The sequence below is a fragment of the Triturus cristatus genome, chromosome 3_1 (genome assembly GCF_964204655.1).
Source record: "Triturus cristatus chromosome 3_1, aTriCri1.1, whole genome shotgun sequence".
Classification (NCBI taxonomy): Eukaryota; Metazoa; Chordata; class Amphibia; order Caudata; family Salamandridae; genus Triturus; species Triturus cristatus.
In genome coordinates, this window is record NC_140583.1 from 1,054,108,235 (window position 1) to 1,054,136,088 (window position 27,854).

At 45.8% G+C, this 27,854-nt stretch overlaps 1 protein-coding gene across 1 annotated transcript in view; it reads left to right on the top strand.

Moving 5' to 3' along the window:
* Nucleotides 1–27,854, top strand: part of SORL1 (sortilin related receptor 1) — a 744,876-nt gene that overhangs the window by 297,509 nt on the left and 419,513 nt on the right. The window contains exon 18 of the mRNA XM_085645831.1: nucleotides 24,239–24,370. Within this exon, the coding sequence (XP_085501957.1) occupies nucleotides 24,239–24,370 (132 nt within the window). The remainder of the gene's footprint in view (nucleotides 1–24,238; nucleotides 24,371–27,854) is intronic.

Consider the following 27,854-nt stretch of genomic DNA (forward strand, 5'->3'; position numbering starts at 1 on the left):
CGCTGCAGCTGCTTCTGCCAGATTAGCCATGCCAGCAGTGCTTCTGGCTTGTCGTCTTCTCTGTGTTTTCGCCGTGTGTGCGGCATAATTGAGGCCTCTCCAGCAATGCAGCATGTTCTCATCTCGCCTGAACCAAGCACTCTCCTCCTACAAAGGAAGACTGTGCCTGTTGCTCCAGTCAAAGAAAATTCCTTTCCACTCGTAGGACTTCATCCTCAATTTGACGGCGCATGTTCAGAATGTTGCCCCAGGAGGTGGCTGTATCAGTATTCATTCTATTGAGGGATGCCCTGAATGGAGGGTATTCCAGTGCTGTCGCTTGCAGCCGCCACATGGGGATTGGAGGGAGTGCCATGTTCCTAGCTTAGGCTCAGATGCAGTAGATTATGGTCGGAGTGCGTCATGCCAAGCTCGTAGATATGTGTAGCGTGTGCTGTATATATGCTGTGCTGTCAAAACGATCTATTCGGACATGTAAATCGTGGGCTTGTGAGTAGACTCTTGTACCATTACGCCTATGCCAGATGTCAAATAGGCCCCATTGCGGAAGTCATCTTTTGTGCTTTTTAAGTGGCAGTAGTACGGGGAAGAGTGGGAAGGAGCGGTCAAAATCCATGTTAAGGACACTGTTAAAATGTCCGCCCAGTAGCCAAGGAAGTCCATTCCATTGCGACAGGACCCCAGTCAGAGTGTCCAGAAATGCCACCCGCTCAGAATTAGGAGCATAAATTGCTCCAATTAGCACCCAGTGGCTGTCCAGCCAGCCCTTCACTAACACACAGCGACCGTCTGGATCTATGACCGTGTTAACAGCAACAAAGGGGACACCAGCCTTTATTCACATCAAAATCCCCGGGTGTAAATGGAGTAGTTAGTAGAGTATATTTGGCCCCTCCATCTCTTCTGCTGTCACTTGGCCTCTACCTGAGTGATGTGGGATTCCTCTAGGAGCGCTATATGTGTTGCTCTCCAGCGCAAGTAGGAGTATATCGAATTTCCCTGGGAAGGAGTATGCATCGCCAGAACATTTCATGTTATTATGTTGGTGTCAGACCTCTTGTAAGCACCTGGAAGAGTAGAGTATGGCTCTTGAAAGTCGGACAGGGCCAGATCCCCCCATGAAGAGGGTAGTCTAGGCAGGTGCAGGCCTTCATTCAACTCATGGAAAATAACAATAGGAACAACTATATACCATCAGGAGCAGGTTTACAACAGGTACCCGCCCAAGCATACTCTCAATAGGTGCCGGTGTCCAGAAACCGGTTTTGGGGTAGGCTGTAGTGTGTGTGGTGTGAAGCGTCACAGATCCCGTGTTATTTGATGTTAAAGCGGACCCCTGTGCCACCCGCACTCCACATGCAGGTTTCTGCTGGGAGATGTACCTGCCGGGTCCTAGAGGGCCACGAGTCTGTGTGCCATCAACCGCACAGTCAAGGGAGGGGGCAAGGTACGCGGACTGCTGCGGTCCCCACAGGCCTTAACCTCGATGGCGGGTGCCGGTCTCGTTAAGAGGTTATAGACTTTTGACGTACAATCCCAGGTTCTGAGGGACATGGGGCAACCCCATTATTTTTAATGGTATTGTTAAGAGGGGCACCAGTTGCAACGACCTTCTCCTCTCTTATATAGCCTGCTCCAGGTTTAGGTAGCAGCCTGCAGACCCTGATCCCTGCGCCTCTGCAGGACTCCGCCACTGGGCCGCAAGTCCCAGGCTGTGCTGTGCAACAGGGTGGTTTCGAGTGTCCCACAACTCTCCACCTAGTTCCATGCTTCCTTGGTCTGTGAAGAAATGCAGGCAGACATTGTTTCTACCACATCAGCCTTCGGCGTCTTCCACCTGCTCCTCCAATGTGTGGACCAGTTTGCTTAGGGCTTGCATCTGAGATTGAATCTTGGGTTTGTGGTTGGATTGTCGCCATTGACTGCTTTGCACTGTGGAACCTATCCGTCCGCTTATAATGATCATCTTGCAGCAGTGTGAGGTCTGTCGCTACTGCCTCAATTGTATTCTCCAGGGACACACAGGACCACTCTGTAGCCGCTAAGACCACATCAAACTTACTTTCCGCTGAGGTAGGTCTGGCAGGGTGGCTGCAGGATCCAGTGCTTGTGGGACATTCGGCAGCTGCGCCATGGGGGTGTGGCTGAGTAGGCTGAGTTCCAGATCGATCTGAGATGCCCCATGATCAGTGTTGGATCACTGTTCTATCTAGGGGGCTAAATGATTCACCCTCTGAGTTGGCCTGCTTGCAAGGGCCCGGTTATAGCTTGGCGCTTGGCAGCACGACTAGCCCAGTAGCAGAGTGTTTGCAGAGGCAGACTGCCAGGTAGCGTTAATGCTGTGTCAGCGGTTGCGAAAAGGGCCTGTGCCCTACAAGAGAGCAATGACTTTTTTGGATTCAGCACACATTCGCACAAAGTTCCTGCAATATTCAGCTGTCAGTGTTCTTGTCACTTATCGCATCATAGCTCTCATGTGCCCACCTTCACAGGATAACTCCCCGCCTTCAGTGGCGTCTGGTCCTCGTTCCAGAGCTTTCAGAGGACCAGGGCGTCCTTCCCACATCCCCCCCTCTGAGGAGCCGTGATGCAGGAGCCGCCCCCAACTCCACTGGTCATGATGCGTGCTTCTTGCGTCTGGAGCCAGTTCACGGATTACGAGGTGCTGTGTGCCAGGCTTCACTGGCCCCTGGCTCAGGACAATGGCCCCAGACACACACACTATTCCAGCGTGCACTGAAATGTGCTTCGTCTCAACCATTTTCTCGTGCGGTGGCCTTACTTTATGATGAGCTTGTGCATCTCATGCTTGCCAGGACCTGGCTGGAGCCCCTCTCACCGTCTGCCTCTCATGCACACAGGTGCTCTTAAAGATTCTGTCCTGGGCCACGCAGAACTTCGTGGCATCCGTACTCACTGGTACTGTCCTTCTGCGGGGCAAGCTGTGCCGCATTCGTGGTAGGCATATGCAGGAGGCTTCCCCCCCTCTCGAGGCCACCGGGTCCAGTTTCAGAGGTCATCCAGTCAAATTATCAGGGACCCTGTATACAGCCCCGCGCCCCTCCTCTTGGCGCATGGGAAAACGTTGCTTGTCGCCATGGGCCAAGACCTACTTAACCAGGCCTCCACAGGTGGTGCGGAGCTTCAGGGCAGGCCGTGGTATTGAAACTCCACTCTTAAGGCCACCTGGTGTCTCACTCCTTCCTCAGCAGCACCCTCACCCCTTCTAGCACCATTTGTGGGCTGGGAGCCAGTACAATGGCAGCAAGGCCACTTACGTTGTGCCAAATGAAGGGATCGCCAAGCGGAGCACCGTTAGAGAGCATCCGCCAACTTGCCCCTCCAGGCCACACCACGCCACCACAGGAATGCTTATTTTCATATACCCCTGCATTTGCACAGGCTCCAGACATTAGATTTTATGAAACAGGAATATTGGATGATTAGCCATATACATATCCTAGTCCTGGTCACCACTTGTAGACAATTGCTCCACCACATTCCAAGATAGTTTAGAGAGCCTACTTAATATTAGATTTCCACCTGGAGAGAACTGTTAATTCACTAAGCAAGCAAATTGTCTCTTTAAGTGTACTTGCTTCAACTAGGGATAAGCTTTCTACTTCCACTGACAAGCTTCCGGGATACTGCATCAAAACGGGCTAAACTGGGTAATACAACAGAAAACAGTGTGTCCCCTTTTGTTGATTCTGTTTTACTGGCAGTCAGGGTATTATGTATATTCAAGTGCAATTGGGCGAGTCTGGATCCCTGTTGTGAAATGGTGGAAACTACCTAAAGTCTGTGCTAGATAAGCACTCCGGGAACTCTTTATCAAATTAATTGAAGCCTTCTGAGGCTGCACTTGACCACATTTTCTTTCCTTGTAGCACTAGAGTGCCTTCTGGGAGGTGCCTGGCTCCCGCGTCCCACTCCAACCGCCATCTTGACAGAGCGGTTCAAACATCGCTTTATTTTAATTTTATGGGTTTTAGTGTTCTCAAATTTCATTTAGCTTAACTTATTTTACCAGTAGCTGTGATCCACAAGGAAGGTTGTGGTATATTGCGGGGTTGCTGGACCCCAGTTAGCTGTTTTCTTTGCCTGCACTTTATTGATTTTAATCGCACTGAGTAGAGCTCCCAACCATGCCCCCGCCACACCCCCGGATGCTGGGATACAAAGCTGGCTCGTCAGCATGTCCATGCAGACTGCACACCACTGGCGTGTCCAGAAGGTGCGTCTAAGGCAAGCTTGTCTACACCCGTCCGTGCTTGGACTGAGCTCAGCGCCAGCCCTCCTGAACGTTTAGTACGCTTGATTTGATATCCTATATGGAAACACTGTTAAGCCTAAACCGCCTTGGTAAAACCTACACTGGTCCTTGGAACCTCACTGCTGTGATGGTCAGCCGATATGCCTAATTTGTAGGTTTTCACTCCCTAATTACACAATCAAACTGCCACCCTACCACATATCTAACAATAAGGTAGATAGTGAACTCAGATCCAGGTGCTACGGCACACTTAATAATACAAGATCTATAGTTAAGAACTCAATTGAATTAGACGAGTTCATGGCTGAGCATTGTCTCGATATGGCCTTTGTTAAAGAAACCTGGGCTGATGCTGCCTCAGACCCTGAGTTAATCACAGTCTTGCCAACAGGCATTAGGATCTTCAGTCTAGACCATCATCTTGTTGTTTGCTATGTTCACCCTAAGTGGCCAAGGGTATGCCCAGACGTGGGTCCCTTGCTCGCTGTCCCACTAGATTCACGGTAGCCTGGGTAATGAGGAGTGAAACCCCGAAACCGGTCCCAGGATGCTTGTTTCTGGTCCAGGGAGTACTTAGTCTGGCAGTTCGGGTTGGACTATTCCCATGAGGAACAGGGTCAAGACTGATTTGCATATGACTGGGTCCAAACTGGGGTGGTATATGCAAAAGAACGATTGATTAAACCCAGATCTCTTGACAAGGAGTGAGTAGTTGAAAAGTATCAGCACTCCGTCCATCATCTTGTTGTGTTTGCTGGGATATACTTCACGTCAAAGGCTATGGGGGAAGAAAAACACCAGAAGAGAACACACATTCAGCCTACTATTCAGAGCTAAATAGCTATGGAAATAGATAGTTAAGATGTTCGTGACACCTACAAGATTCTGAAGATGATAGGTTGATTCCTACAATGCCTCCCTAAGCGAGAATAGAATGGGAAAAAAGCTTCAAATCCAGGTGTAAATGGGGAATAAATGCTTCAAATCCGGCTGGGAATGAGGTATCACGGGGTTATTACTTGGTACAGTTTTGCCGACAAATCAACATGATGCGTCAAAACTCTAAAGAGACTCACCCAAAGTCGCTAAAATAGAATTCCGCTACAGATCACGGGCCACAGACTACAAATTCTTGGGTAAATAGCCGCAGTTAAAGAAATAGGGCAGGCCGATGAATTCAAATGTGTGGCTGGGAGGCAGAGGCAAGCATGCCTGCTGGACACAAGGAGGTTATGGCATACTTGGGGTCCGGCTGTAAATTCATATGGCACAGGATTAATATATGTCCTGACGTGTTGAGAAGACAAAGAGTGCCAATATAACAGGGGCGAGGCTCACCACATGTCACGCTAAAGAAAAGTACATCGCAGGACGCAGGGCACAGATTCAATTAAGGCAGGCAATCGGGGGCTAATGGAGAACAAATAAAACCCACTTTAAACCACTAATTCAGGGACAACAGAATGCCTGCAAGTTGAATATCTCAAAAATGGGGTGAACTCACCGATCTCATGGCAAAAAATGTGGCGACCGCAACTGGAGTGGTCGCCTCACCTGCACCCCAACTATCGTCCGTGGATGCCCAATAGATACAGCAGCTCGGCATGTACCATAAAGGGATATCTGGGGGCCGACCTCCTATTTAAAAGGTGCCCAATGCTAGAATGTAGCGGCTGCCTGCGTGGAATGGAAAGCTAGTAGCCACTAACAAACCTGCTATGTTACAAGCGAGGCTCACCCTGTGGTGCTCATTCAAATACAAGTATATTCTCATGCTGAGTGAGTGGGGCTAGGGACTCATGGCATAATATAACAAAAATGTGACGCAAGGGCCCTATAAAGGGAGATAAAAATAATTAGTTTAGACCTCACGTATGATTATACAAGTAGTAACTCTGTGGTGGTGGTACCATATTGGAGGGGAGTACTAGCCAGCCATGTATATAAGAACACGCCTAAAAAGGTAAAACCGAAATAAAACAACAACGAGGAATGGTAGGATAAGCCTTTATCTCAGTAGAAAAATCCCTCCTTATACTTAGTTAACTGAAAAGTTACATAATCAAATTGATCTGCATGGTGGGTGAGCCATCTTAGAAGGGAATTTAAGTTCAGATAAGATATGTAAGTAAAATTCGCATGCCTTAAGGGGGGAACAGAGTGGTATGATAGCCCCAGTATGGAGAAATATAAGCCACTCTCTCATTAAAGATATCAGTCCTAAACCAGTGTAGACTGACAAAAATTGCGTTATCAGTTCAGTTCACAAAACTTTATTCGGATAAACATAGTATCCATAAAAGTAAGACAATGGTTCAAAATGACAGGGAAAAAAGTAACAATACATAATAGTTAGAATTACAGTTGTATAAACAGAATATCATAAAATTCGGATGACAGAATAAAACAAGAGTCCTCAATAATAAATAAATCACTAATATATAAAACCAATCCAATCATTGCGTTATCAAAACGAGAAATGGGCAAAGCAACCTAGTGAATAGTTCAAGTGACATTGAAACTAATTGCCTGTTGCCGAGGAATTCCGTTGTTAAGACCATTCACTTGGATATTTAAAGTGAAAGTCCAAAATACTTCCCTCCATTTGCGGATTTTCCAAAATAAGCCATCTGATTTAATCTGTCTGTATTCTTGATAATGTTTGACCAAAGGAGCTGTAAGCTTTTTGGTCCGAATAGCTGAGCGATGCTCCGTGAGCTGCGTGGTAAAGGGACGGGCAGTTTCGCCCACATAACCTCACAGGGGTATAGGAGTAGGTAAAGTATGTTTTTTAAAAAAAAATTTTTTACTGTTGGTGATTGTTTTGAGACTCACTGTATGTTTGTTTCTTGAAAAGATGTCGCAGTCTCAATGGCAAAGTCACGGGCCTTACATTGAGTGCGTTTATTGTTCCCTACTGTGAGACTACTTCTATCAATTGTCTTCTGTATATAGGTGCTTTTACCCTCAAGGCATGATCTGACTATATGATCTTTAAGATTTTATTCTGCTGATGTGCAAACATCACTCTTGGAAAGTGTTGATTTTGGCATTCAGAATGGGCCAATTTGCAAATATAATTTGACGTTTCTTATCATTAAGCACTGAATGCTGTGCAACACACACTAACTTGGGTTCAGTGGAGTGATGTTGATTCTGTAGGAGATACTCCCTGTCATAGTGTCGAGCTCTCTTGTATGCCTCACATGCTAATCTTCTAGGGTAGCCTTTGGTGACAAACTCATGCTTCATGGCGGTGTCTCTCATATCATAGTCCCAAATGGGGTGCTTTGTTTTTGGAATTGCAGATGGAAACTGGTGAAATGTAGCAGAGTGTTTCATGCAGTTGGTCAAACATGAAGATGAACTTCAAGTTAATTATGATTGTATCTGATAAGTATATCAAGAAACTCCTATTTTGGGCTAATATGGGCTGTGAATTTCATATTAGCTTTGCAGTGGTTTATCCAACTAAGGAACTTCTCTAACTCATTTGACCCCCCAACCCATATGAAAAAAATATCAATGTATCGGGCCCAGTGTGTCACTGAACCTTGTGCCGCCTCCTTAAAGGTAAATGTGTGATTGATTTTTGCCATGTAAATATTCACTACTGTGAGGGCACAAGAAGCCCCCATACTGACTTCTTTAATTTGTTTTTATAGAATTCAAAAGTGTTTTCCTCTAAAATGATGCGTAAACTTCCAAGAATGAAGATTCTAGAACATTCTACATGGTATTTTTCCATGAACCAATCAACTGCCTCAGCCACATCTTTTTTGGGCATTGTTATGATGTTATGCTTCGATATCAAATGTAACTAATGTTTCTCTGTTGGCATTAAAATGGAGTCCTTCAACTGTATTGATGATATCTCTAGTGTCTTGTATTTTGTATGGCATCTGGGTGGCCAAAAATTGGAAGTTGTGAAATCTTATACCTACTTGGGGAAGATTGTATGTGGGAAATTTAAGTAAAAAGCCCACATAGAAAATATGTCCAAAGCTATTTCCCAGGCTAAATGTTTGGGGTCCCTCTATAGGGCAACTGGGAGACGTCATTTTGCACCCTTACTGGAGGTCTATTGTGCTACAATTCCAGCCTCCAAAGAATTGACTAATTTTCTTAAACTTTTAAAAAAAAATAGTATAGAAGGCCAGGTCCTTAGAAGTTTGGCCTCAGTAATTCGAGCTTTGTCTGTGACTGCTTTAAGATTGGAATTTGGGCTGAGAAGTGCTTTTGTGCAGGGCCTTACAGGAGAAGTATGTTGGGCCACGAGTCTTATAAAGAGCAATCATAGCACACTTAGGTTCTGGTTTAAAAAAGAAATATTAGGTGGCCTGAACGAGAATTAATTAATCTATAGGACTCTTGCTGTGGTGGTAGATCTTCTTTTGATCTTTTCTCTATCACTGCAGCTACCTTAAAACAAGCTTCTTGGTCCGTGCTTTCCATATGGATAGGTAGACCTGTACCTCAAATAGGGGTTATCATCCTACTATTGATTCATGTTTGATAAATAAAGCACAGATTAATATTTTTTGGAACTTGCTACATGGAGTGGGGCATTTTTGATTACTCCTGAGGCAGGGTATGCTACCTTTAAATACTTTCTTAGCTAACTGGTACGGTACTTCTGCGGTTTGTAACTTGTGCGAAAATTGCCTTCAAGATATAAACCATGTTTTATATATTTGTCCTGCTTTATTATTGTGCCGGCGGAAACGGCCGAGCCCGATATGTTTGCAGTTGCCCATTTTCTCAGCCTCTGTATTTTTACAGTCATTTTATGCACCTCCGAATTAAATGTTTTGTAACAGAATTTTTTTTTTCTTTTTAAAGGATTTTTGTAAAGCTGTTTTGAGGACATTTTTATTATGCTATTGTTGTTCCGTAATTTTAAACATATGCTTAGATAGCACGAAAGACACTTTAGGTACTATATTTGGTACTACTTCTTGCTGCTGCTAATTGGGAACTGTTATTTGCACCTTAGATTTTCTTTGATTGATTTCTTAATGTGATGGATTGTATTTATCATATATATAAAATTGTAAATCACAATCAGTTTTTATTTGTTTGTAATTAATCTTGAGTTTTTATGTGGACCTCTTTGGAGTTCTGGAACATAAATAACAATAAACTTGAAACTAGTTTCTTGTAGGTACAATGTCATTTTGGGTACAAAGGGTCGAAATATGGAGCCCTCGTATTTAGAGAGCGGGCAGGTATTCAAACCTATAGTGGTAACTATAGGGTGGGTCAAGACTGTTTTTGTGCATCTTCGGAATACCATAAATACTAGCCATTTTAGGATGGCTGATGTTTAAGTGTTGATATTCCTTCTCACAGATCACTTCATTTTCAGTAGCGATTGTGGTCAATGCTCAATCTTTTCTCTGAGTCTATTAGTGGGGTCAATTTGGACTGGCATATAATGCTCCAGATTATTGAGAAGGTCATTCATTTTAGTCACATAGAGACTGGTATCCATAATGACCATACCTCCTTCTTTGTCGTAATTTTTGATGGTCATTACCTTATTTTCTTAAAGCATTTTTAAGGCTGTAAGTCCATGGTGGTCCAATTTGGGGGCTGGATGGGTATAAAACGAGTTGCTGGTTTAAGACGTTTATATACCACATTTTCCAAAATGGCAACTTCTGGAACCACCTGGTCGAGGGTGGGGGTAAAGCTGGAACGAGGCAAGAGGCCTGATCTGTTTTGTGAACCAAAATAAGATTGTCAATTCGTGCTGAAGAATTGGCATAACCAAATTTTCCAAAAGGATGCCATAACGTCTTGGGAAAGTTTAAAAGATGTTGACTACTGTGTGAGGAACAAAGGGCAAATCTTTAGAAAGTAAGGCTTCTACAGATGGTTCAAGAGGACCAGAAGTGAGATAATACATGGGCATCGGCTTCATTGCCTCCAGTACTGTGGATTCCGTGTTACTGGATACTGCCTGTTATTCTGTGGAAAATTTCCTCTGTATCTGGGCTGGAATCGTGGTCGCCAGGAGCCTCTCCGTGTCCCTCGCCTGGCTAAAAAAGGCTATCTTGATGATTGGCCTGAAAAAGATAACCTGTTTCCTTCTTGGCCAAAGTGATGTATACTGCCCTTATTATCGGAATCAGATGTATCTAAAAAGGTGGTTACTTTCCGATTATATTTCTTTTGGCCTGTATGATCTTTAGGCCTGGGCAAAATTTCCATTCCGTTCGCGGAATTTGCGATAATTTGGCATTTCCGCGTTCCGCGGAGAGCGCGGAAATGTCAAAATTTCCGCATTCCGCAGCTTTGCGATAATTTGGTTCTTGCTCGCTCTGTAAAATAATACATTCTTGTGCGCGCGCGATCGCCTTACCTGAATCCCCGCGTTCGCCGACAAGTTTTCCCGATCCGGTCGCGTTCTCCATGAGATGTTGTATTGTTTTAGCCATTTGCGCTGTCTCGCGACAGTTCGCGTCCGCAGTGACGACATGCGTCGCGCGATCACGTCTTTTTTCTCGCGATCATGCACCGCGAGACAACTGAAAACAAGATAGCCGCGCCCGCGAGCAACCGCAGGGGTAAGTTAGCGACCCGCAACCATGCAAAAAATATCGCGAACGGGCGGGAAAAAAACTTCCGAATCTTCGCGATATTTCCGCTTGTTTGCGGAGATTTTTAACATTTTCGCGATAATTTGCGAAAGTCGCTTTCGCAAATTCCGCCCACCCCTAATGATCTTCTTCCTGACACTCACCTTGATTTTAATAATTCTTGTCCAAATAGGGATAAGTTATTTCCTTTGTGGCAAAATGAAAATGTTTTGTACACGCTTCAGCTGCGGCGGCTCGCAAATGGGCGTTAGCGACGATTTTAAGCACTCTCTTCTCCACAGTAGAACTAGAGCCCTGGAACTCACAGGAGCCTCATGTGCAGATAGAAATCCGCACTGGAAGGAAACAGGAGGCTGGTGGTGGAGTCTGATGTGCCTGAGACTCCAGCAGGAGGCTAGCTCTCTTCTAGCCCTTGGGTGATTGCTGTAGCAAGATAAAATAAAAGTTCCTCCAAAGTCCTTTTCCTCTTCTTCCAAGTCCAGTAGTAACCACTGCAGGCCAGTCCAAGAAACAGTACAAGCACAAGGACAGTCACCTCCTGTAGATTCCTTAAGTTACACGGACAGAGGTTCTTCTTGTTGTCCAGGAGCAATACAAATTGTAGGGGTTTCAGCACAGATATTTATACCCCAAAAGTCATTGTTCTCAAAAGCTACAAGTCACTGAACCCAGCCAGAACCAGTTCTGCTCAGTCCTGGAGCACTTTGTTTACCAGGCTGCATCCTTCCTTTCAGAAAGATGGGGTCTGCCATCAGACGCACAGTAAAAGGTGGAGCCAGCATTGTGGAGGGAAGGCACATCCCTATTCAGGTCCCAGGTGCAACTCCTCCCACCCATCTAGATGCAGATCTCTCTGTTCACCACTGGGACACCTCACCCTGTCTCCTGGAATTCCCCAGCCCTGTCACTCCAAAACCAGACAGCCAATACACATAACAGCAGAGCACACTGGAAGGCTTAGGCAAGAAAATACCTACTTTCTAAAAGTGGTATTTTCAAACACAGAATATAAAAATAAACTTAACTAAAAGATGTATTTTAATATTCTGAGCTCAGGCATACTAAATTCGTTTTTCTACCATGTTCTTTGGGTCCGTTAGGACTATAGAATGTAATAGTCAAACTGCCCATTCTGGCCTATGGAGAACAGATAGCCTTACAGTAGTGAAAAACGAAATTGGGTGCAATTTACTACCAGGACATGCTATACACACCAAGGCATGTCCTACCTTACACATACAATGCACCCTACCATAGGGGTGACTTACATGATGCCAAGGGAAGGTTAAGGGGCTGGGAAGTGGCTGCACTTCATAGCCAAGATGGCAGTTCAGGACTGCATACAGACTCTGCAGTGGCAGGTCTGAGACACACTTTACAAGCTGCTTCTGCGGATGGCGCAAACCAGCGCTGCAGGCCCACCAGCAGCATTTGGTTTACCAGCCCTGGGCACACACAGGCCATGCTACTAGGGACTAACAGGTAAACCAAATAAGCCAATCATGGATATACTAATTCACATGTCATATTTACAAAGGGAAAGCATATGCACTTTAGCACTGATCAGCAGTGGTAAAGTGCCCAGAGTCATAAAGCCAACAAAAACAGGTTAGGAAAAATCCAGGAGGAAGGCAAAAAGCTTAGGGATGACCCTGCAAAAAGGACCATTTCCAACATCTTTCCTTTTGGTCCTGTATTTGGTGGCTTCATGAACTCCGAGCCCTCCAGACCCCAAAATGTAAAGGTTAAAAACTTGGGTGTGATTTTTGATGACCAACTTTGTTTTGAACGGCAGATTAATCACATCACTTCCTCATGCTTTTTTATTCTGAAACATTTTAGGAGTGCCAACCCCTACATTCCACCGGCCTTGCAGAAAACAGTAGTCATGGCTCTTATTATCTCTAGGCTGCACTACTGCAATGCGCTGGTTTACCATCATTCAAATATGTTTCCTGATCATGTTAGACAGTCTTCGAAACACTGCAGCATGATTCGTTCTGGGCATTCCCAAATATAAGCCCACGACACAAGGTCTGGTCCATTTACACTGACTCCCCATCGGAGAGCTATTAACTTTAAAGGCCAGTGTATAGCTTTTAAATCCTTACATGACTTGGGTACGGCCCATCTGGCAGAACGCTTCCAACATTATACCCCAGCCAGAACGCTACGGTCACCCTTTTGTGGAAACCTGGTGGTCCCCAAATTCAAAGGAGGTTAATGGGGTTGGAGAAGGTTTATAATATGTACTGCCAGCTTATGAAACTCTTTACCCCTAGAGCTTGAGAAAAAAAACAAATCTGCTCAAACTCATAAAAAGTCTAAAAACCTGGCTATTTAACCAGTAAGGTATTTCTTTTGGCCCCCTGATGTATTGCGTTCAGTTCTCCTTAGTAAGGTTGATGGTGCTCCCGCTGTCCAGGCCTTTTGAATAGCATCGCGGACAAAGTTCTCAGTTTCAATGAATGGCCTTATTAAACAACGATCCTCAGTTTTGCCTCTGTAGCCCCTAGGACAGAGGTTCTTAACTTTTGACTTCTGTGGACCCCCACTGAATCATTACTGAATCTGGGGACCCCCACTGATTGATTATTGGAAGCTAGGGACTCACAGCCCAAGCAATTTCTATGATTTGAACCTCAAAACAATACTCAAAAATGCAAAAACAAGTATACACTAAATAAATGCTCAAATATTTCAATATGTTGTTTAATATAGAATGAAATATAGAAAGTTTTCACGTTTTTGATTTTGCTTCTAAATTTGTGTAAGCTTCATTTTATTTATTTGAAGCTCATTTAATTTTGTAAATGTCGCAGACCCCCTGAGAAGGCCTTGCAGACCCCCAGTGCAGATTCCATGACCACACGTTAAGAACCACTGCCCTAGGAAGTTGTGGGCCCCAACGAAAAAACAGTGCAGGGCTTGGTTTCTGCAGTAACCAAAATCAAAAGTTCTATTTACTGCTACAGTTCGGGTTGGACTGTTCCCATGAGGCACAGGGTCAAGACTGATTAGCATATGGCCAGGTCTAAACTGGGGCAAAAGAATGATGGATTTAACCCAGATCTCTTGACTGGGGGTGAATGTTTTGATTTGTTCTGCATTCTGTCCATCAATTGTGTCTTTTGCTTTCTTGCCCTAAGTGCGCCAGGTATGCCCAGACGTGGGTCTTGGGCTCACTGTGCCACTGGAATCAAGCTATCCTGGCTGAAGAGGGGTGAAACCCCGAAACCGGTCCTAGGATCCTTGCTTCGGGTCCAGGGAGAACCTGGCTTGGCAGTTCGGGCTAGACTGTTCCCATGAGGCACAGGGTCAAGACTGATTTGCATATGGCCAGGTCTAAACTGGGGTGGCATGGTGAGCAAAAGAATGATGGATTTAACCCAGATCTCTTGACTGGGGGTGAATGTTTTGATTAGTTCTGAATTCCGTCCATCAATTGTGTTTCTTTTATTTATTGCTCAGGTGGCATTAACTTTCCATTGACAAAATCTATACTGTTTAAAATAAGCATTTTAGCTCTAGTAAAGAACAAGCTACAACAGTAACTTTTACAGAACTTTTCGATTTAATGAAAGTGTAATTTAATGGTCAGAATGTCAGGAAAATGAAATGATTTCTAGAAAATTAATTTCTGCCTCATGAATAGAGGCTAGCAAATCAATTGAAAGACCCAGAGCACTGCCTAGAGTGTTATGAAGTACCTCTGTTAAAACATTAATTTGCCTGGCGGACAGAACACAAAAGTCTTTCAGGGAAAATGTATGTTCACCCAAATAGACAATCAACACATAAAGAGAATAATGTTGGTGACATTATGAGGAGAAAATTTGATAAAGGAGAACCGAGCAAGGAAACAATCCATGGAAAAAATATCATTAGGCAATATAATCCTATGAATGAATAAATAGGCAATAATGATGATATTGCAGAAAATAAATTTGGTACCATGTGTAGAATGCAATTGAGTAAAAACAAGGAGTTCGCTTTTGGCATTAATAGTTTTTATTAGTGGAGAAAATAAAATGGGATTAAATAATGTGGCAAAAAAACAAGAAATGCAACTTTAAGAAGCAGGGACTAGTTAGCTGCAAACGTGACAATTATAAGGAAACCGTTATGAGTGAAGTCTGGGAATAATGTGATCGACCCTGTCCTCAGCAGAGTCCCTGAGGGTGCCTCACTGTCTGTTGCCATCTTCATTATGGAGCTGCTTGGTGCTCTATTCAGACAAAACCATCAAGATTTACAAATCTGCAGATGAGACACAAATGTAATTGAAAGTTTTCTCTTTTTCAGACATCTATTGACTTAAACACTGCCTGCACATCATCCAGAGCTAGGTGACCAGAAAGCTCATTCCAACCAAGACAGAATTCCTGTAATTTCCAAGAACAAGCAAGAAACAGTACAAATCTTGTTAATGACATGAACTTTGATTGCTTCAAATCTTAAATTTAACTGGATGCCAAGTCACTTGAATTTACCCTGGGAACTAACCTTAACTTCAAAGAACACATTGCCAAAAAGCAAAGTCTGGCCTGGTCACTCTTTCAAAGAAGGGAAAACCGTTTGTTCCAGAAAGTGACTTCAGGACTACTGTTTTTAACCTTTGTACTCTTGCTTTTGGATGGGTGTAACACCCTGCCCCTTGGCCTCCCTGTTTTCACACTGGCGCCTCTCAAGGGAGTCTTAAAGATGGCAGCACGTCTCATCCAGTGCCTTAAGACAAAATGATCACCTCACCCCAATTCTGAGGGAACTCAATTGCCTCTTTGCCAGCCTGCACCTTCTTCACAAACAGCTGTATCAATTACAAAGCCATCATGACCAGCACATCTGCTTATCTGATAGACAAGCCCACAATCTCTGGTGTTCTTTGCACCATCAGACAGCAAACCCAGAAGCATAAAAAGCAAAAAAGGCACACAAGACTAATTCAATGATTGCATGCTCCACATTGGCAATTGGATAAGGGGAAATTGCTTGAAGTTGAACTCCTCCAAACAGAGGTTTTGTTGTTCAGCAATAATCCTTCCTTCTGATCCTGTATTTGGTGGCCTCATGAAATCAGAACCCTCCGCACCCCAAATGTAAAGGTTAAATACTTGGGTGTGATATTTGATGACCAACTTTATTTTGAAGGGCAGATTAATCACATCACTCTTTTTGGGGCAACATCCCTGTATCCATTAGGACGGCCTCAACACTGCTTCAGTTTTGAAAGGAGTTGAAGAGTCAGCTCTTTAAACTACACTACAACGCAATAATAGTCCACAACCCATCTAGCTCTCCAATCCCTTGTTAATGTTATGCTTGTCTTTGACCCTCTACGGCACTCTACTACCTTTTGGCTAGGTTTGTTTGATAGAAATACCATAGAAATGCATACATAGATATGATGCTTTAGCTATTTGTGGAATGGAGAAGATAAAACCAAAACAATCTTTTTTTTTTTTTTTTTTTTTTTTTAAACCGTTTATTACAGAATCCAAAAAATATACAAAGATGGGCCTACAACCTTTAAGCCGGCCGCTAGCAAACAGAAGGAGCATGTAGTACAGACAATAGAACGCACGCTGCGGCACAAGGGAATTCACAGGAGTTGAAAGAAGCATTGGCAGCCACACCTTCCGGACCCCACATGACGGTTTCATTTTTATATAAATAACAACAACAAAAAAAGACAAGTCCACAAGGCAACCCACAGTCGGAAACAACAGCATGTGCTCCCCTAGGGGGGGGACCCCCACTGATTCATAGGAATATCGAGGGGGGGAATAGGTCAGGACGGGGACTAAGTAAACTAATTTCCCAGAACCGGGAAGACAAACCGGCTAAGGAGACGGAGCTGGTGACGGATCCGGCAGTAGCGGCGGGGTACAGATTCCCCCACGGTAAGCGTTCCAGGGGCCCCATACTTTCACCCACGTCCCAGGCTTACCTCTCGCAACATACACCACCTTTTCCCGAAACATACACCAATCCATGTTGTCCTTCCACGCCGAGACAGTCGGCGACCTCTGGGAACCCCACAGTTGCGCAATATCACGTTTGGCCACCATATATCCCAGAGTCGCCCACCACGTCTGCGGCACTGAGTAATCGGTTGGCTCCCATACATTCAAAAGACATCTCCTCGCCTCAGGCAACAGCGGCACATGCGTAACTACCTGCAGAACCTCATGCACACCACGCCAGAATCGCACCACCTCTGGGCATTCCCACAGAATATGGAGAAAGGTCCCCAAAGAACCACACCCACGCTTACACAACCCGTCCACAGCATAGCCCATACGCATCAGACTCTGCCCCGTAACATAGACCCTGTGGAGTATCTTGAGCTGGACGAAGCGAAGGCGAGCCGGTATGGCCACCTCTTTCGGGGAGGCCACTGCAGACACCCAGTCCTCGTCATCCAGCTCCAATCCATCAGCCCCCCACGCCTCACGAAGGCCGGTCAGCAGTCCCGAACGGTCATTGATGAGCTTTTTGTAAATCAATGAAATCGTGCCGTCCGGGACATGCCCATCTAGCACTCTATCCTCCAGAGGGGAGCACTCCGGGATGGAGGCAACGTCCGAAAATACGGAGCACAACGCATGACGGATCTGCATATAACGAAAGTACTCCCTGTCCTGCAGCTGGAATTCTGTCCGCAGCACATCGAACGTTTTAAATCCCCCCCTCGTCCAGAGATCGCCCACCCTGCTGATGCCTATCATGTCCCACTTCTCAAAGCCCTTCGAGGTCCACAGGGAGCCCAGCCGCTCAGATGCGTATAGTGGCGTCGCCCGGGTCAAGCGGTCCTTCCACCCCATCGCCACGTTAGCCGTGTGCCTCACCCGTACCATGACCCCCGTGGGGCCCGTCAGCCGCGCGTCATGCGAGCTAGAATAAAGCGCCTGATTATAGTCACCGCCCGGCAGTAACATTTTATCCATCTCAAAGGCCGGGTTTAGGGCGGGCCCGTAAAGGCCGTGATTGATCGCAGCCAGCTGGGAGGCCCAGTAATATCGCTTGATATCTGGGAGGGCAACCCCCCCGTCGTACCACGGGAGCGTGAGCTTCGCCAGGGCGATACGCGGCCGACCCTCCCAAAACAGTCGGCGCTGCAAACTCTCCACCTCGCGGAAGTAGCGCGCCGGGACAACGTCCATTGTATTCTGCAAAGCATACAGGAAACGTGGCAGCGACATCATCTTAAACAATGCCGCCCGGCCGAGCGGCGAGAGCGGCAAGCGCTTCCAACGCGCGACGTCCTCCTTCAGGCGCTGGAGGGGGGGAAGCAAGTTCTGGCTATATCGGGCCTCCGCGTCCAGGGTAATGAAGATACCCAGGTACCTAAATCCCCGCGGGGCGATCTGAATAGGACAACCCCGCGGAAGGATAGGATCCTCCCCAGAGAGGACATATACACACGATTTAGCCCAGTTGATGACCAGGCGGAGTTGAGGCCAAATGAGTGCAATACATCAACCAGTACTATCAGTGATTTACGTGGGGAAGCCAGGTACAGAAGAATATCATCAGCGTAAAGAGATACGCGGTCCTCATACTCGGGGGTCCAGCGGAGACCACGAATAGAAGGTTCCCACCGCAGCCACTCCGCCAGGGGCTCCAGGGCAAGCGCGAAGAGGAGCGGTGATAATGGGCAGCCCTGCCGCGTGCCCCTGCCCAGCTCAAACGGAGCCGACACTCTACCATTCACAACCACCTGCGCTAGCGGTCCCGAGTACAACAATTTCACCCAACCAATGAATCCCGGGCCAAACCCAAACTTCGCCAGTGTCGCCCAAATATATGGCCACTCTAGTGTGTCAAACGCCATAGTGGCGTCCAGGGATGCCAAAATGGCCGGTTCCCGTATAAACGGGACACGCGCGAGCACCCCATGCAAGCGCCGCTGGTTAAGCGCAGTGTTGCGATGGGGGATAAAGCCGGACTGATCCTGGTGAATCAAATCGCACACCACGCCAACCAGCCGATTGGCCAACACCTTGGCGAGAATTTTGGGCTCCGCATTCAGCAGCGAAATAGGCCGGTAGGACGTGACCCGGTCCCGCGGCCTCCCCTCCTTGTGAATGACCACGATAGTAGCCAGACGCTGGTCTAGCGGGAGGGAACCCGCCAAACGGGCCGCGAGGAACATCGCACGGAGATGCGGCGCCAGCGTATCCGGTCGCAGCTTGTACAATTCAATGGGAAGACCATTGGGACCCATGGCCTTGCCGGAAGCGACCGAGCGTATGGCGAGAGCAATTTCTTCAGAGGTTGGGGCGGCGTCCAACGACACTCTATCCTCCTCCGAAAGGGAAGGCAGCGCTATATCCCTGAGCAGGGCATGGGAATCCTCTTCCGAGCGGGAGGACACCGGGGAATAGACCCCACGGAGATATTCTGCAAAGCAATCGACTATTTCTTCCGGTTCCGTGACACACACACCATCCAGTTTCTCAATCAACGGGACAACTCAACTCGCCCTCTCCTTTTTATCCAGCCACGCAATCAATTTCCCAGCCTTATCACCCACATCATACAGTCTCCCCTGTTGCTCTCTACTGAGGCCCCTGGCCGCCTCCGTGACGAGGGCCTTATAGGCCGCCTGCTTGAGTCGGAGGACATGTAATTTGTCATCCGTCACCCCACATTCGAGGTCACCCTCCAACTCAGTTATTTCAGTTTCAACACGGATCACCTCCTCCCGCTCGCGCCTCCGGGAATGGGAAATAAGGGACAGGGCATCCCCCCGAATCACCGCCTTAAATGTCTCCCATAGCGAGACCGCAGATGACACCGACCCCACATTCTCATCAAAATATCGCTTAAGGGACTTAACCAACTCTGCGCGAATGGTGGGGTCACGCAGGTACCAGGGATTAATCGGGGCCACCCTACCCTCTCCCCTCGGGAGAATATCGAAGTGCAATAAGAGCGGGGAATGGTCTGAAATACCCCGCGCCAAATGGCGCACCTCCCCGATCCTCCCCGCATGCGCCGCCGGCACCAGGACATAGTCTAGTCTTGATAGATTGCCATGGGCCCCGGAATGAAAAGTGTACTGTTTCTGCGTAGGATGTTTCAAACGCCAACAATCCACCAGCCCCAAGGCATCCAATAGGCCAGACAACCACGCTTGGGCACGGGGGAGATCCCTAGGGGGGTGACGGTCCTCAATTCCGGAAACCACAGCGTTAAAATCCCCCCCAACCACCAGGATCCCCTCCGGAAGGCCAAGGAGGAGGCGCCCCAGATCCGCAAAGGTGGTCGTCTGCAACCCTGGCAGGACATAGACAGAAACAAAAATAATCACTCTGCCCTTCATTCTACCCACCAGAACCGTGTAACGTCCCCTGTCATCATGGAGTAACTCATCAACTTCCAACGGGAGCGAGGTCTTGGCCATGATGCCCACACCCCTTGAACCCGACGTGAAGCCCGAATGGGCCAGAAGGCGGTAGCCCCGCCGGTTCATAGCACGAAAGGAGTTGCCAATGAGGTGCGTCTCCTGCAGAAAAACTATGTCAGGTGAAATTCGTTTCAGGAACTGTAGGACCACACCTCGTTTTATCCTGTCCCCCAGTCCATTAACGTTCCAGGACAAAAGACTCAGTCCCCTACCCCCCATCATAAACGAAAGCAATCACTCGTCCCCCCCGAGGGCACTTTGGGAATAGCACAACAATACTTTTGCCTTGTGGTACAAATGAACAACACCCCACCCCAACCCAACCGCCCCAACAAAACTCCCCCCTCCCTGCACCCCTGCATGAGCCCAAACAGCCCCCCCAACTTGCAGTGTGCCTGTCGCCCCTATATAGTTGAAACTAGGTAAACCCCCTAGAGGAGGAAAGAGTACCCCTTCGAGACCCCGCACCACCTACAAAAGAGGGAGAACGAATACAAAAAACGTGAGACCCTAAGCTTGGCCGAAAGCGGCAGCATCTGCGTCCAGAGTGAGTCCCAGTATCAGCACCTCAGTCCCGGTCCAGTGGGCCTTCTCCTCCCGCAGCCCCCCCCCCCCCGCCATCCCGTTCCCGACCCCCAGACAAAGTGTCCAGCCAGTCCCCGGCCGCTTCAGGACGGTCAAAAAAGTGAGTGCGACCATCCACCTCCACCCGCAGCCTGGCCGGGAAGAGCATGGCGTATTTTAAGTTCATGTCCCGAAGCCGCCGCTTGACGCCCAAGAAGCTCAGTCTCTGCTTCTGGACCGCTTGGGTGAAGTCAGGATAAAAGTTCACCTCCATGTTCTCCAACTTAATCGGCCCTTGCAGTCTGGAGGCTTGCAGAATTGCATCCCTGTCCCGAAAATTAAAGATACGGGCAATAAGAGGCCGCGGAGGGGCTCCGACCTTCGGCCGTCCCCCGGGAACTCTGAGCCCTCTCCACAGCAAAAAATTTACTCAGTCCCCGAGGCTGGAGATGGGTAGTGATCAGGTCCTCCACAAAAAGATCCGCCGCCGACTCCTCCCGTCCCTCAGGTACTCCGATGATGCGGATATTATTCCTCCGGGCCCGGCTTTCGGAATCCTCTAGGCGCCGATCCATGAGCGCACTCGCCTGACGAAGCCGGTGTACCTCCGTCTGAAGGGCCGCCACCTCAGTCGTGAGGCCCGACGCGGTGTGGGCCAAAGAATCGACCCGGTCGTTAGTCTTCGAGAGATCAGCTCTCACCAGGTTGACATCAACGAGAACCGCGTCGATTTTATACGCTAACGTGTCAAACCGCTGGCCCACCGTGGCCTTCATCTCAGCAATGGCGCCCATGACGTCTTGCAGAGTCAGATCTGTGGGCAAGTCCGGGGCATCCGGGGGGCACTCAGAGGACTTGTGCGGTCCACCGGGAGATCCCTTCGGGAGGGTGTAGCGGTCCATGATGTTGGCCTGATGTGCGGCGCCACGCCGGGTCGACTTGGCCTTCAACCGATCTCCATCTTGTTTAGTGGCCATCGTCGCGGGTCTCACACCCTCACCAGCCACGCAGTAGAAAGCGAGCAATCAAGGCCACGAGCTCCGGGGGGCCACCCCAGGACTGCGGAGCGGGCCACAGCAGGCAGGCAGGCAGGGTCTCCCAGCGAGGCCACCCCAACACCAAGAGCGCCGCGATCCCACTTGCGAAGACAGCAAGGGGGCGCGAAAGTGAAAGAGAAAGTGCGGGGTACGCGACTCGCCAGGCCCAGCCCGCCGTTGTTGTTCACTTTGTCACCGGGTCGCCCCCAAACGCGAATCCGGGGTCAGTAGAGAGGTAGGCCGCAAACTTCAATCGGTGCTCACTCCGGCACCCGAGGTCCGATTCGAAAACGGGAAACGGGTACCACCTCGGCTCAGGCTCACCGACACAGTTCCCTCAACCGATGCAGGATGAAGTCAGGATAAACGTAGGAGGTTGCGGAGGTCCTCGGGAGCCTCGCACCTAGGCGGCCATCTTGGTTGCGCGCTAGGCTCCTCCCCAAAACAATCTTTAATGTCTGTTCCTCGACGATACCCTAGGAAAATATATCTGTTGCTTTGCTTTTAAAGACAAGCTGGGAGGGTGTGGAACTACTAAGAGTGTGTAGAAGGGGATGCATCACACGAGGCAGAGTAAGAAAAAACATGCACACTCAGAGTTTTGAATGAAAAATAAAAAGTGGTTCCCTCAATAGGAACAGTTGAAGCATACAAGTCAGCCAAAAAAGGTTCATAGAAATTCTATGCCCCAGGGGACATAGCATAGACTTTTATGACACATGTCTTGATAAATGTGTGTGCCACAATGCTCCTTGCTCTACATATGTAATAGTATGGTTAAGGTACAATGATAAGGTCTTCTACATATGGACTGGAAGTGAAGACCTAGAAGGGTTTCTAAATTGGCTTAATAATCGATCACACAACATCAAGTTCATCATATCCAAGGGAAGATCATCCATAATATACAATTTCTTGACACAGAGATATATGAATGTGGGAACAGATTATGTGTATCATTATGCAAAAACCTACGCGTAAAACAACTCTCTATCAAAGTTTACACCCCTGAAGCATACAAGATAATCTCTCGTATGACCATTTTTTGATAATCCACAGAAATGTTTCAAAATAAGATGACCATGTAAATGTAGTCAAAACTAAAGGTAAAGGGATACCCAAGTAAACATATTAAGAACTCACTCAAAAGAGCTTAGTTTACACCACAAGAAACTATTTTGAAGCAAAAATCTTAAAGGATAATTTGTGTATCCACCTTTTGTCCAGACACAAATCAATTCAAACAAGATTGTGAATCCAACCTGGCACATCCTTGAAAACCTAAATTGCAAAATTGAAATACAACTTTTTGCTCTGTTGCTAAATTTATTTACCTGTTTAGGTAATTTATTTGCGCCAAAGATTACAACTGGCAAGATATATAGAAGACTTGGATGGCTTTTTTCTCCTCAGGCAGAAATGCCCTCAAATAGAAGTGCACCCTAAAGATATAATATATTTGATGTTTTGGAGATCGTAGAATGCAAGCTCAAATAGCTTGAAGTTCTGACGATTGCTTTGTAAATGTGTTGCGTTGTTAATGCAGGAAGATACACTGCTGTTTTTTTCTCCCAAACAGACCTAGACAATCAATTCCCAGTGTTTATTCTCTGCACCTAGTTGTCACTAAGGTTACTCTGTTACATGCTTCACAATGTTAGCCCAGTTTATCTCTAGCTTCTGTATGCTTTTTTGCAAGGTGACTCTTAATCTCAGTGATTTTGAGAGATGTACGACAGCTACTCCCTGTTAATAACGGGACTTTGTTTTACTTTAAAATTAAGAAACTAGATTGAAACACTGCTTTTTTAAATTTATATATTGCATGCGTAAACGCAGTTAGCGATATATCTTTGATTAGTAGGCAGAAATTTGCCCAATTTAGGCTTGCTTTCACTAAGCAAGTAGGTTTGTAAAATGTAAAGTTTAATTAGGTAAATGGCATCTTTTGACCAGTTTTGTATTTGCATAGCTACTGCTGCTATGTGGCAAAAGCCTACATTTCCACTGAGAAAATGCAAAACTATATTTACTGGGCATGATGAAAGCAAAGTCATGATGTTAATGGACTGGGGGAACAGTTTCCTCAATGGCTGCTCATTGATGGTTACACCATTTCCCATCATGATTGCATCATCCCTTAGTTGGGCTCCAGATACTGATTTGTACCCACAATACTGTGCATTGTGGGTCACTAGGCATGTCAAGTTAACTGATTTGCTCCTTCATTTTGATCTAATCTCATTTAGGGTATTTAAAATTGAATAGATGATTGTGCATTTTAATACTTTTTCCTCAAGAGCATAAGAATACTAACCTCAGTTGTCTGTTTTTTTTACAGCGTCTGTGTCTCAATGGAAGCTCAGGTCAAGAAGTGATCATTGGAAGTGGCCTGCAAACTGTTGAAGCTTTGGCTTTTGAGCCAATAAGCAAGCTACTTTACTGGGTGGATGCTGGCTTGAAACGAATTGAGGTATGTTACAAATCTCTTTACATGGACTAAAAATATCTTAATTTTGAGACTTATCTACGATGTCCATCCCGTCTCATATTCAGTTTGAAGTCTCAGTTACACTACTCTGCTTTCACAAGTCCATATGTTTTCTATAACCACCCCCACCAATCTGCAGGTGAACTGTTAGCACACAAGTCCACTACTGAAGTTCCTTCACAGGTGGTTATTGTTCAAACCCATGATCTTAGTACCCAGTATCCTCTCTCAAAGCTTTACAATGAGTTAAAACCATCCTTTTCATAACTACATTACCATTCTCCTTATCTGGTGTATATATGGTATTCTACTGTGTGAAGCATATTTCTTGCAAACATGTATAGCTTGAAGCATATATTTCAGAAGTTACTGACAACTCTTCTCTTTAACTGGCTTCACTTCCTAGTGGAATCAGCTAACCTGCCTGATTAAATGTTACTATGCACATGGCCCCTGTGTTGAAATACCTGACCCAGTATCAAAGAACCACCCAAATCTCATGTTGGTCATGGAAGTGTAGCCCTCTTGCATTTTCATTAACACCTTTGATGTTTTATTCACCATTGCTCACTCTGTCCTGCAGTTCTATGGAATAAAAAGAAAGAAAACAACATAGCTATCATCTTAGGGAAACCCGGACAGGCATGCTTTCCAATTTACCTTTCAGGCATTCATTGTGTTCATGACTCTGTCTCTCCACCCCAACTTTTGTAAAACAAACATGTTGTTCTTCTTTCAATTCGGTGTCCCTGGCAGTGCTTTTCTAGAGCAGTTCAGTGATTGAATGCAATACCTTGCTGTGTCACTACTACTTGACAACATACAACGTGGTTTTAGTGTGTATTGGGTAAATAGCCACTGTAATGTCTTCAGCTCTTCGACACCTGCCAACCACATGAAATCCCCAATAGTTGTTCATTCTCTAGCCTCTAAGAAACACTGTGTGTAACTGCTTACCACTCCTGAAATTTCTGTTACTTCTGAAGGAATTAGGTGAACCACTTTGCAATCTCTTCCACTGGTTCCCTCTTAACTAAACACTGCACAGGCGGCACAGATCCCAGAATTTATCTAAACTACCTCGGAAAACATTTGCCTCACTAATTTCCAGCTAACCCACTGTTAGACCTGTCATCCTTAAGTTGGTATTTCCCCAGAAGTTTTGGCATTTGCCTCCTGTTTTTGCTTATTCTTTTTGTTGGCCTTAGGACTCAGAGCATTGTACCACTGCTAACCAGTGCTAAAGTGCATGTGCTTCTCCCCTAAACATGATGACATTGATATATACTCAATTTGCATATTTGATGTACTGATAAGTCCCTTGTAAAGTGGTATAACATCACTTACAACAAATGATGGCATTGGTAGAAGAATACTCAGCACTTCTGTTCTGTTTGCTAATATTGGTTCACTTAGTATAAGGGCATGCTCAATGTCTACACTGTGCCATCAACAGTGTTACTCAGAAAGTGGGGAACAATTTCTCCAAATCCTTACTCATCTAAACTTTAAACAACAGAGCACAACCCCAAGGTACAATTTCAACTGACTATGTTGTCAGTAAAATTTTATTTCAAAATTTGCAACTATAAGACAATCGGTGTGATAACGTCCATAAAAATATCACATAAAAGGATCAATTCTTGATTTGTTGACACGTAGTTATGTACATTCACACAGCCGATACGCGTTTCGTCGTAAGACGACTTTCTCAAGGCTCGAAGCTCATAAGAATAGTATCCTAGTTTAAAAGCATGAACAGTTCAGGCACCCCTTTCTTTTGGTCCTAGAAAGTCTCACCAGATTTATCTGGTGAGCACCAGTTTTATCTCCCAAACGCACCAGTTAACGCACATTTGCATGGCACTCTTACTAAATGGAAACTGAAGTACTCTTTAAGGTAAACACAAAGAGGGAAATCGTTGAGCCTCTATGGCGAAAGACGCCGTACGTAACAGTTTAGGAACAGTCCATATATGCTGATCCCTGATATCTTTTGTTGGAGTTCTCGTGGTATAACATATACCCAGGACCTGTACTTCATATGCTACTAGTGGGTCTGCAGCACTAATTGTGCCACCTACCTAAGTAGCCTTTCAAACCTGTCTCAGGCCTGCCACCGCAGTGCCTGTGCATGCAGCTTACTGCAACTTCAACCAGGCATTTTAAACTACTTGTTAAGCCTTAAACTTTCTTTTTATTACATACAAGTCACTCCTGAGGTAGGCCTAAGGGCAGGGTACCATGTAAGTAAAAGGTAGGACATGTGTGTTTAATCTTTACATGTCCTGGTAGTGACAAACACCCACATTTGTTTTTCACTATGCCTACCCATCTCATAGACTAGCATTGGCAATTCATTAATAAACTTTTAAGCTGTAATTGCTGATGACAGAGAAGTAGCTTTTTAATGTCTCATATCTTTGGAATGGTAATGATAAATACACTTTAGTTGTGAAGTTGGATTTAACATTACTGTTTTAGAAATGACACTCATAGAAAGTGGTTGCTACAACAGGGCAGCTCAATCATCCACCAAGGAACTGGGTACTATTGTCTAATTACAAAATACATTCCCGGAGGAATTAATAATACATTTATAGGCCATAAATCACTCATATATTCTAACACAGGCTTGTTGGTAGCAAAAATGTATTTTTATATAAATGCATCAAAATATCATCATATACTTTATGAAAAATTGTGTTCCAATTTCAGAAAATTTATATACAGTGTTATATACACAGCAGTACGTCAATTTAGCAACACTGGCGAAACCCTGCAATCCCTTCAAGCTAGTGATATACATTGATTCCACAGATCCAGGGAAGCGCAAAACCTCTTAACAAAGAAGATTCAAAAGAATCAACACTACCAGTAGTGTAAATTCTTATCTTTCAACTGGTTGGAAATGACTGGAACATTTCAAGTTACAATCGATAGTGTTAAGGAGGATAGAGTGTCGATGTTTCGGTCTCAGGTGGCCCACAAGGTCTACGAGTCCATCAACAGGACTACGTTTTGTAAGGGAATCAATCCTGCAAGTTTGCAAGTCCTCCGGTATGACCTCAAGGAAGAAGTTGATGGGATGATCTGTTTTGGAGTTCTAATTGAATGACCCATTACCTAATTGCCTTTGGGTAGTTTTACTCAATGCACAAGACATCTGGTGAACCTTTGTGTAAAAATAGAATTTGAAGGCAAGTACTTGCAGGATTGATTTACTTACAGCACTGAGTAAATAATGTATAAATAATTCCTCTGGGCAAATTTTTTGTATGTAGACTTTTAGAAAGTGTACATTTCTCTGCACTTACTGCTCTGTGTGCCTGATAGCCTGTCTCCAATATAGGGCTGGGTGACTTCTACGCTTTGTGCATTCCCTCTCGAGAGAGACAACACATGAAGGGTAGTTGTGTCTGAGTACCCATCTACATACATCTGCATTCTGATGGCCGTGCTTGGG